General features: G+C 43.4%; 1 protein-coding gene and 1 non-coding gene across 7 annotated transcripts; both read left to right on the top strand.

Moving 5' to 3' along the window:
- Positions 1 to 195: 195 nt before the first annotated feature.
- On the top strand, positions 196 to 11397 carry LOC117828860 (centrosome and spindle pole-associated protein 1). 6 transcript variants are annotated; one of them, XM_034706217.1, is made up of 29 exons: positions 203 to 634; positions 783 to 861; positions 1750 to 1847; positions 1939 to 2019; positions 2528 to 2626; positions 2789 to 3135; positions 3232 to 3309; positions 3869 to 3960; positions 4072 to 4168; positions 4257 to 4314; positions 4558 to 4859; positions 4945 to 5069; positions 5273 to 5345; positions 5527 to 5638; positions 5768 to 5903; positions 6022 to 6171; positions 6259 to 6299; positions 6438 to 6584; positions 6656 to 6805; positions 6880 to 6978; positions 7059 to 7119; positions 7201 to 7327; positions 8141 to 8280; positions 9287 to 9424; positions 9499 to 9530; positions 9655 to 9718; positions 10241 to 10365; positions 10494 to 10608; positions 10924 to 11397. In XM_034706217.1, exons 2-29 carry the CDS (start codon positions 813 to 815, stop codon positions 11106 to 11108), a joined length of 3321 nt encoding a protein of 1106 aa, XP_034562108.1. In that variant the 5' UTR covers positions 203 to 634; positions 783 to 812; the 3' UTR covers positions 11109 to 11397. The 6 variants fall into 6 exon arrangements, 5 of the variants coding, with proteins under 5 accessions (XP_034562109.1, XP_034562110.1, XP_034562108.1 ...); XR_004634511.1 differs by having other exon boundaries at positions 205 to 634; positions 5768 to 5915; positions 10241 to 10380; XM_034706216.1 differs by having other exon boundaries at positions 206 to 634; positions 5768 to 5915.
- Positions 2209 to 2281, top strand: trnar-ccg. Its single transcript has one exon. It is a non-coding gene; the product is annotated as a tRNA-Arg (tRNA).
- Positions 11398 to 11419: the final 22 nt, after the last annotated feature.

Genomic DNA, 11419 nt, shown 5'->3' with positions numbered 1-11419 from the left:
CCCTCTGTCAGAATACATGGTTGAGTCCAGAGAAGACAACAACCAACCGTCAGGGCCGCACTGACACCTAGTGGCCGTTAAAGGAAAGACATGTAGAGAAGCTTCTTCCTCTCAGGTCTTTGACACTACAATTATAAATAGGACAAATAATTATAAATAGGACAAATATATTCGACGAATAACGACAAACTGCAGCTTATGTTCATTCATGGAAATTAATTTCCTTTTTAAAAGCACACATTAAAGGTACAGAGGGCCCCAGCTGGTGCGTCAAAGCTACTCTGTGTTGTCGCTAACTTTGTGCTGCAGTGTTTACATCAAAACAATATCAGCCGAAAATAAGTGAGAATAAATACACTTTTAATCAGTGTGTATGACTGGTATCTGTAAAGTTGTCTTAATTTCAGACTTCCGTATTGTGTTACCTCTCATAAGGAAACCTGTGTCATGGTTTCCCATAGCAACGGAATGATGCTTTGCGCCATGTTGACAGACCTGAGTGTTTGTCAGGTTTCTGCTCTGTGCAGGAGAGTTATTTAATAATGAGGAGTAATATATCTGGTTGTGTTGTGAATGAATCACGCGGACACGGCTGAGCTTTTGTTGAGCTTTGGAAACTCATACAGATTCGAAGGTAGGACTTTTTTAAAGCTCAGTGAAAAAGAGACATCCAGATCAATAGCAATTACGTTTAGTTGAATATCAAAGTTTGGATGCTTAGTTTTTTTATTAAGAACAATTCTATCAAATGTTTTACTATAATGTGTTCATGTTTTCTGCAGTGTATTGCTGGTTAAACAACTTTAGTGGACATGCCTCCAGCTTCAGCAGCACATGGGATTTCCACTTATGCAGACACAGGTATTAATAAAAGTCTCCAATACAAGACACATCATGTTCTTTCACTGTTAATGTGAAAGAAAAAAAAAGGCCACCCTAAAAAACATTCCTCTCTTTAGCTGCTTACACTGCTCAATTATAGATGCAAACCCATTTTTAAACCTTAGTTTTTATTTCTGTAACTACAAAATTTTCATTTCTTTGAACAAACTGAGTTTTAATGAAGTTTTGTAACTAATTTTAATCTCTTTCTTTCTTGATCTTGGATTTTAAAATATTTTATGTTTTCATGCTTATGTTTGTTTAATGTCATATTTTAAATTGGATATTTTCTGACAAGGTATGGCGTTGTGGAATTAACTTGATATTAGATCTACAATTAAATGTTGGGCAAACGGGCACCCTGCAGGGGTGTCAAGAGGTCTGAGCCAGCTTCGGACTGCGACTCGACAGAAAAGATTCAATGTGCGAGTCTTAATCCTTGGGAAGAAGTTCTGAGATTAATCGATAATTAAAGGTTCATTTCGGTTAAGACAAGATCAGTTGTGATTCTATGTCTGGCGGGCCAATAAGACTCTACAAGTTACAGACTTCAGAGCAATGTAGGGGGCTGATTATTTAGCATAATACCTTCTAATTTAAATGAATAATAAGACCCAACACTATTCACTATGTACGTTAAGTTACATAAGTACAGAAAGAGGAAGAGAGAGTAGACCAAACATAACTGGCTGCATATAAAATCTAAAGTTTGAAGTGTTTGCTGTATGTTTTTTCCATTGGTTGTTACTGTTCAGTTTTTTGTTTTGAACTCTGTAAAGCACTTTGAATTGCTCTTTGTATGAATGGTGCTTTATAAATAAACTTGCCTTGCCTTGTGTAACATTTTATATATTTTACACCCCCCAGGTCTGGGCTTCAGTTTTCTGCTGGGAACTGACTACGAAAAGAAGAAACATAAACTACAGCAGGAGCTTCAGCTGGACTACAAACAACACGTTGCCAAGGTCTGGTGATGTATTTCAAAACTACCCTTCATAAGTTGAGACGTGTTGTATTTTTGCTGACTCACTGTCCATTGTCCTGTTCTTCATCCAGAAAAAAGAGCTGAAAACTAGTGGAACTCATCCCCAACCCCAGGGTCTTTCCTTACCTATTGATGACAACACATCAGTTCAGGTGTGTGCACCTGGTTAGGTACTTCAATTTGCACTGAGCTGGGAGAAATGTCCTTATCATCATCAAAGGCAGACTTTGTTTACTGCAGAGCTAGCCTGTAAGCTGATATGAATAATCAGCTGTGCAATCTTTAGTTTCTCATGGCAATACTTAATAACATAATCACAGGCGTGGTTAGTTTATATGTGTGGCCCAGTGGCCTAATGGATAAGGCATCAGCCTCCGGAGCTGGGGATTGTGGGTTCGAGTCCCACCTGGGTCGCTTTAATCTCATTTGGAGATATGAAATGATTTCAATGTCGTGCTCATGGCCTGTGTGGGAACGTGTGTCAGAGAAGCACTGTGCATGGGACTAGAGAGAACAAATGATTCAGATGCATTTGAGAACACAGTTGAATGTCTTCAATTCAAACAGAGTGTGATGTTACTGGTTTTATAGATTTAGTTCAATATTGATTGTTGAGTCAGACTTAAATACAGCATCGTGTTAAATGTATTCCTCTTGCAGGAAAAACTACGAGAGGAGAGGAAGAAAGAATACAACCTCTTCCTTCAGAAACAAGCTCAAAATAAAAGGTTAAGGAGGAGTAAACCTGTCGCTGCAGAGGTAATCAGAACAACCAATGAACTGACAAACACACTGACAGCTTTTTATTTGCATGATGACAGCCATTCTGATTTCACTTTTAAGAAAACTTAATGTGCGGTTAAACTTTTACAGCTTACAGGTTCAAATGAATGTTTTCTTTTTTCCCATTTTGACTTTCAGGCTCCAGATGCTGCGTGCATTTCCCCTCCAGCGTCTCCTCTTCTAATCCCCAACATCCTCTCAAACTATCCCTCTCCTCCCTGGGAGCGCCCTGCATCCAGGAGAGACGCTGCCACTCTGACTGAGGCAAGGGATGATGGAAAAAGAACAGGAGCATGGAATCCGGTTCATCGGGCACGAAGGCGTTGGCAAATTGTAAGGCAAAAGGAGCCGTACAGCTCTGAGGAGGAGCTGAACTCTGACAGAGAGGAGGTCGTGGAGTTCAGACACAGGAGGAGGCAGGACAGATACACTCCAGAGCCAGAGTTCAAAGTGGAGAGGAGGACCAGAGAGCGCAGAGCCCACAGGTATCATTGTAGCTCTATTCATGAGTTTGACATTTACACATAGACAGAATATCAAATGATGATATGAACCCTCTTCACCTGTTTCCTCAATGGCAGAGCTCCTCAGGACACAAAGGAGGTGGAGGCCCCTGGTGGTTATGATCAGAACAACAATGACTTGTTTGGAAAGTCAGAGTAAGCCAACATTTATTTCTATTTCAACATCAGTGAGGTTCCACCGCTGAGACAGAATCATCCCTGCTAGTTACAGCTTTACTCTCAGAGCCGGAGAGCCGATAACATCCGTCTCTCATAAATATTCTCAATCAATAAAAAACTGTGATTGAATGAGCTAACCCGAGACAGGTATCGATAAGTGCTGCCATACACAGTTATTGCTCTCCAGCACTTTTCTCACAAGCTGTTGTTTTTATTGTTTCCTGCCAAGCCATTAAAGTCCGAGCACTCTGAGTGAGCTGTTATAGGTTGAGCGGGATGAGTCTTGGCCCAGCTCCAGGCAAACAATTACTCAACCCAGTTTTATCTGAGGAGCTGGACTGCATCCAGTGTGAGGTTTCACCCCCTGTCTTTGAGACTAGAAAGCTGTGTAAGCAAACTAGGAACCTGTGTATGATGTAACATGGCAACTGGGTGCGGCTCTGGGGAACTGATAACTGTGCTGTTAACCTTATATCCTGTCAGTAATTGGATGCGTCTTGTGGAGTGTTAGGATCTGCTTATCTGTGTTCAATAGTCTGCAAATGCCAGACAGAATGAGGGCAGCTGCAAGATCAAGACCTGCAACCAGCCGAGATAATGCAGAGTTTGCTACTGGACTGATGATTGGTAAAACTCATTGTTACTGCACGATGCTTTTAGACATATGAAGCTGGAATCTATTACCTGTAAGCCCTTTTTTTTAGCATCCTTGGATATTTAGAGTTTTTTGTCATGCAGGAGTAACAGAGGAGCGGACGGCCTCTCAGCTGAGGAAAGAACAATACAAGCAAGAGCTGCTGAAACAAATTGCTGAACAGCAGAAGAACAAGAAGAGGTGAGTTTTTGCTATATAAATAAACATTTAGAGTTGTTTCAGGAGAAACATCAAAAAGACACAAAGGATGGGATGCTTTTTTTTTCAGGGAGAAGAAACAGGAGTTGAGGGTTGCTGCTACTGGAGCTACAGACCCTGAGAAAGAGGTTGGGCAGGATGTGCAGGGAAGTGATGCATTTTAACAAGAGTGATTCTTTGGGGATCCCATCGTACTGTAACTGAATCAAACCTCATCACGTGTCTTCGAAAAGTTACTTGAAGAGGTTTTGTTGAGGCGGCTCAACAACTTAGAAAACACAGCCTGCATTTGAGCTCTTGAACACTATCACAGATGATGTTTATACTATGTTGACACCACTCTCCTTTCTTTTGCATGTTGTCTCTCACAGTCGCACAGAATAAAGCACTATGGGGTTGTTCATCCGCTTTATGACAACTGGAGACCAGACATCTCCAAAAAACCTGGAATAGATCTGGACCCAAATCCACAGGCGAGGGATAACAAACCTGAGCAGAACATCCCTCTAGGAGAATCTCATGTGGACTACAGTGCAGCTCTGAGTCAGCTGACAGGACCGCCTGTGCCTGGGCCAGGTGTGAGAGCAGCACAAGGTATCCCCCAGCTGGACTTCTTTAATGAGGACTACCATCGGGACTTCTCAAACATGCTGGGGGAGGTGAACATGCCGAGGTAGCTCACTCGTTGCTCTGTGTTTGTTTGCATGTAACAACTCTGCTTCAAGGTAACTGAAGTTTTTGTGTTTTTGTTTTTTGAGGGTGGCTGCTGTTCCTCCTCCTGTTCCTCCCTCTGTTACTCGTCATTACAAGACCCCTTATGATGCAGCTTATTTCTACTACGGAGCCAGGAATCCTTTAGACCCCAGTCTCCCGTACTATCAAAGTAAAGTATCACAACTATCGTCATGTAAAGTTTGTTCTTGTGTCTTTGCCTTTTGATACTAATAAGGTCTACTTTACCTGGTGTTGACAACAGAATGCCTTCTTATGAGATTACACATTTTACTTTTGGAGCTGTCAGTTAATGGCAAAGATTAATTTACGCTTAATACTGTTTGTGTTTATCATGTCTTTTTTCTTTGTTAGACGGTGCGTCTGAAGGACAGCAGCATTCTGGGAAATATCACTGTCCTCCTGTCAGACCCAGCGGCCTCACTGAGTCAGTGTTTATCCCACTACCTTCATGTTTGCAGTAGAATGTGTGATAGCGTTGTGATTAGATGATCATGAGATCCATCCAGGAGAGGGCTCTCACTGCAAAAGCATCGTCATTTTGTCTCTCCTGTACACCTGCCTCCTCCTCCTCCTCCTCATCTGTCACCCTGTCCTTTTGTTCATAGAGCCCTTGATTGGCACAGAGCAACTCCCCAGAATGTAGCCAAGGTTCCGTCAGAGAAGTCCCAGCAGAGGAGAGAGAGGGCACTGAGCCACCAAGAAGCACTCAGACAGCAGGTACGACATCAGAGCTACGAGACAAAACTAGACAGAATGCTTTAAGTACAAAAAACTAGACATAAGATCTAAAGTAAGACTAACATCCACAGGCTTTATCTTCATCTTTTAAACAATTCAACCTTCCAGATCAAAGAAAGAGAGGAGTGTAGAAGAAGAGAGAAAGAAGAGAAGGAGCGGTATGATGCCAAGGTGGAGGCCGAGTTGTTGGCATACAACCCTTGGGGGAGAAGTGGGGGAGGTGCTCCAATTAAAGACCAAAACGGCAAGCTTGTCAGTGAGTTGGCCTTCCCTTTGTTTCAATGAGGGCTAACAAACCTTCTTTAAATGATGTGTCATCATAAATACAAACACAGTTCTTTAAAATGTCCCCATGCTCTTAGGTAACCTCACTCAAATGCACAGGACCAACACGGAGTCCTACAAGACTCCTCTGTCCAGGAATAGTGGATACACACAAAGCTTCCTGATGAGGTCTGTACTCTCTCCAGGAAGGGGAGTCGCCTGCGTGACCCCTCCCCACCAGCTGTCAGGTCGGGATCAGTCTCTGCAGATGACTGTTTGACCTCCACACCATGCTGTTCTTCAAAGATAAGTAACTTTGCGTCTTGTCCCTGCAGGTTTCGCTGAGAATGAGTACAAAGAAGACCTACAAAAACAGGTAGGTCCAGGGCTGCAGCCTTCAGCCGAGGCAAACAAAACATGAGAGGGTCTTTTATAAAATCTGCTTTTATTGCTTCAGACTTTAAAAAATGTGCAATAGATCTTTAGTGGACCTGAACCTCGCCGTTTCCAACAGATAAGGGAAAAAAAGCAACAACAGGAAGCAGAGAGAGAACGATTAAGGCTTGAGGAGGAGAAAGAAGAGAAGAGACTGGAAGACCAACGGGCCCGCATGAAGAGGGATTATGAGGAGGAGCAGATGAAGCATAAGAAGAAGTTGGTGGTAAGGAGTTTATCATCTTCACTGTTAAACGGCTCTCTGAACTGTGCAACAGTTTCCTTTACTCTCTGCAGCAAACAGAGGAACAGAGCTGGGTCCATGAACCATCAGCAGCACAATGCAGGAAGGAGGAAAGGAAGGCAATACAGGAACAGGAGACCAGGAAGAAGGAACCTGAGAGCAACAGGGACAGAGAGGAGAGACAGGCGGTGTTGAATTATGAGGTACAGTGAGCAAGAAAAGTCACAAGTGCAGCTTCATCAGCATCCAGTGATTTCATCTGCTTGTGTATTCGCAGAGAGAGCCGTCTCCTCCCATCCCAACGTTACAGAAGAGGCAGACAAATCCTGTAGAGTCCAGACCTCCCTCTGTCGTGAGCCAACTCTCCTCCAGGACTGTAAGTCACAACGTTTTTAACATCAAGACTTTATTTAATGTAGATCTGTAAAATGAAATCACTCTCATTCCCCATCACAGGAGCGCTATGCATCAGCACCAAGCTGTCGAGAAGTCCCTGCAAAACCACCACTGCTACCAGGTCAAACCGCCTCGCCTTATCTGTACATAACCTAATAAATACCTTATCTGCTGGAATAAACGTCCCCTCCTCTTTCTCCAGGCAGTGAGCAGGAAGTGATCAGAGAGCTGTCAGCCCTCCGCAGGTATCTGAGGAACGAGCAGGGACAACTTGGGGTTCAGCTGAGCTACACAGACTCACAGAGCAGTCACTACCCTCCCCACAGCAGGTATTAAACCGACACACCTCTGAGCAGCAGGGGTCGTTTGTGCAGGTGTTGCATGCTTAGAATGAATTACATTTGATCAATTCCTTCCTAGCTTAAATACCCATTCAGAGAACTTATTAGCTGTGCTCTACCCCTTAAGGTCTAATTTCCCCAAATACATTCCCGGATGCATGAAGGTGAAGACACTAATAATCCGGCCTGGTTAAAAGGCGGATTTGATTTTCTATTAGTATTTGAGGAGGTTCTCTCTCTGTGCTCCAAGCTAATGAAAGTGACCCAGGTCAAATTGGCTATCATCTAATCTCTGTTCACATTAGTTTCAGGGACTCATTACAGAAGCTGAGTAACACTGTGATCACTAATGGAAATGTACTTTTTGTCTTCACCTTGCAAGGTAACAAGGTGGCTTTGTGTCACTTCAGCAGGACGTGCGTCTGCTTTTAGGGCGCTCTAATCAACAGGAAAAAACACAATGCCATTTACCCCCATTTCAAAAAAGTCTACAAGTGAATGTCGTACCAGCTGAGTGTTTGCTTCTGTTCAAATAAGTTTGCAGCAAATCATCAGAGGAATGACTTTGAGCTGCTGCCAGTTTCACAGCTTTCCAATATAAGCTGCTTACACAGATGCCTTCAGCTTTAGGCCGTATGAGAGTGTTTGGAAATGCTAACACACACAAACCAGGTGTTACATCCACATTACTCTTAAACAATACTCATATGATTTATTTTGAACGCAGTCTTAATTACAGGGGTTTGTGGAGCTGCATGCTGGAGTCACTGACAGTCCTAACATGTGCTTTCCTTTGCCCAGGCCGAAACAACGACCGAGAGTGGATGCATTTGAGTCAACGCGGAGGAAAGCTGCTCAGCCAGCAACCAGGAGTTCTCCTTTTGATGCCGCATATTTTAATATGCAAAATATCCGAGAGTTCAACCAGCTGAAACACAGAGGTAACAACACTGGACGCTGCTTCAAACCATATCATGCTCCAGTCACTGTAAAGGAAACAAAAACTCATCGAGGCAGTTTACTGTGCAGTCTGTATTCCTGAAGTGTTCCCTGCTCTAAAGTATCAGAGCAGTGACCCCTGCCCGCCTGTGAGATTTAATTCCTTCCAAGTGAACCTGAGGTCACAAAGCAGGCAGCGCCACAGAACAGGTCGCTCAGTTCACTTCAAACTGCATGAAAAGTCTTAGCTCCTTTTTTTGTGAGCGAGGGAAATTGCTTCATCTTACTTCTAACTCTTAAAGAAAAGCAATGAACTGAGCATCATCCTCTCATGACAAATCGGTTTATTTCATTTAACTGAAACTAATTGGACTCTGCTTACTCTGCGTCTGATCCGACCTTGAGAGAACGAGGGAAGAAGCTCTCCTATAACAGCCTCAGTCATGGTGTTAATGTACAGACACGATTAGGATCACTGGTCTGGACTTTCTTGAGCATCATCAGTCCTCTGTCTCCCTCTAGCTACTCTCAAACTTTAATCCCAGGAGGTCATGCAAGGCCTCAATCAGCGACCTGGCAGCATAAACACAGAATTTATTGCAAGTGACCGAGGAAATGGCTTTGGACAGTTTCCCAGACTGAGTTTGTGCAGGGCTGCAGCTTGTTAAACCAACAAAATAAGAAGAAATGCTACTTTGTGAGCAATTAACAAAATCACTAATCAAACTTCCACATATTTATTCTGGATTCTTGCCAACCTAACATCTGAAAGCTGCATTACATTAGATTCATTCTGTGCCTTCACATCTTTAGGCAGTCGGCTGAGTCACAGCAAAACTGCTGTTTCACAGAGAGGAGGGGAAAAGAGACACAAAGGGAGAGAAGGATTAACATATAAATGTTTTTCTTTCAGGGTCTAACTCTAATCCATGCACAGGACTGAACTCTGTAATCTTTGATGCTGTTCTAATGCCACTGATGTGATACCACCTCTCCTCTTCGTGTCAGACACAGCATCCCGAGAGGAGCTCCGTCACATGTACCCTGACCCTCCCACTGACGCACAAAGTCTGGACATCCAACAGCAAGCACTTCTTCGGGAACAACGACGCAAAATCACAATCATGAAGAGAGAGGAAGAGCGCGGTCAGTGAGCAGACAACACTACATGTTTCCCTGAACTCTGAAGCCTTTTAACTCATAACTGTGTTTAAATGCAGGCTTCTTGGACCAGGAACTGAACTACAAACCTGTAAGTGGTCAGGAAACACTAAATGTGCATTTTTACTGTGATCATCTTGTTAAAACATCCAGTGTTTGATTTTCTTAAGGGAAAGTGTTTGATAAGTTCCTCCTGTGTGTACTTCTTCTCTTAGAGGAACAAACCTGGACACCTCTTCCACAGAGACGACGCATTGCCATCTCAGAGTGCTTTCATTGGTAAGCCAAACACAGCCTCTGTTCCTCTGCTTTTTCAAGTATAAAGAAAGTGTTTACAACACTTTCAACAAAATGTGCTTTGGGCTTTATTTCTTTGAGACTTCAGTCGTTTCCCACAAAGGTGACATGGCTCAGGAGGTCAGCAACAAACACCTTCACGATACCACAGCAGCCCAGCCTCTCTGCCAGGCTAATTTAGCTCTTTGTGTGCATGCCAGGATCACTGTAACACATGCCAGCTCTGGTCTCTGTGCTGCAGCTGCTGCCAGTGCTGGGTGCAAGGCTCACAGACCAGCTGCAGGGTGGTGATAGCACCGTGCCAGCCTCTGGGAGAGGGGGGGCGGCAGAGACATGATTTGAAAGCCTGCTGCAAGAAGGGAGGCTTGTGAACAGTTTGTCTCTCTCCCTTTCATCCCAAGGCCCTTTTTTAATAAAGGATTCTGCCGAATGTGCGGATTTTTATTGTTTTCATTTTACCTCAGGGGAAGTTTCAGTCTCTGATATCCGTCTGGGCTTTGTCAGATGTTTACAGTGGGGATGCAAGTGAAGAGCAGGTTCATCAGCAGAGACGTCAGCCTTCAGCTGAGAGCAGAGAGAGGACAGCCGCACGGAGGAGACGTGACTTTGATGTACCCAAATCTATGGATTTATGGAGCTGATCAGTGAAGTTTGACTCACTATAATACAGTGATATCTATTTAAATACTATAATAACCGAGTCCTGTAAGACTTGAAATCAATGGACTCTTCTTTCTGATCTCTCCACGTTGTTCAGGAGGCAGCTGACTCTGTGGATCAGAGAGGCCATCAGGCTTCACAGGGGACTGATAGAAAACTCAGATCTAAAGGCAGACTACATGACCAGCATCAGACTCCACATGGTCACACTGGTACTGGTGATTCCTATAAATAAATCCTCAATAAATAATAAAACAAATGTGTTTCAGCATTTTCCACATGACAAAATAAAGTAACTTTATTTGAGTTTAAGCTTCTTTTTAAAACAGCTCTTCACTTTTTATGGATTTCAGCCTTTAGGTAGAGTTTTGTCATTAAAAGTGTGACAGATATTAACCATTGTTTGAGAGACAAATACTCTGAATTGTAGATCTTATGTCGCCTAAATTAATTATGCATATGCTGAATTTAAAGCATCCTTTCACGCCTGAAGAAATGTGTGATGGATAACCTTCTGTGCCCTCCAGAGGAGCCGTCTGGAGATGAAGCAGATGTCTTATCTCTGCGCTCCGCCCTTGGGAGGCGTGTATCCGTGGACACTGTTGCCACGGAGCCCTGGCTGCGACCTGGCACATCAGATGCTGTGAAACACTCGGTCTGCAGGGAGAGCAGGATGGATACTCTACCCAGGCTGACAAACCGTGCCACATAGCTGCCACTGGCTGCTTTTTTAAAGAAGGGAAACTGCAGAGAGGAGCTCTGATGGATCTCCTCGTCTTTGGACGCAGATTGGGATTAGACCGGATGATGCAGCTTTAATCGCTCATTAGAGACCACAGTCTGTCAGAGAACATGTTCATGTTTAATATCTCTCAGCATGAAGAAGTGCACTTAGATTTAATCAGAGTAATGAGCAGAACACCTGTGAATGCACCCTGAACATATGTGAGAATACGTTAAAGGTATAACAGATAATTTTGTAATAAAATGTTCTTATTTAATGTTTGCCCAGCTCGTCATTAG

Source organism: Notolabrus celidotus, chromosome 17, assembly GCF_009762535.1.
Source record: "Notolabrus celidotus isolate fNotCel1 chromosome 17, fNotCel1.pri, whole genome shotgun sequence".
NCBI classification, from domain to species: domain Eukaryota; kingdom Metazoa; phylum Chordata; class Actinopteri; order Labriformes; family Labridae; genus Notolabrus; species Notolabrus celidotus.
Note: the sequence above shows the minus strand (reverse complement) of the source record. Positions and strands in the feature narration are given on the sequence as shown.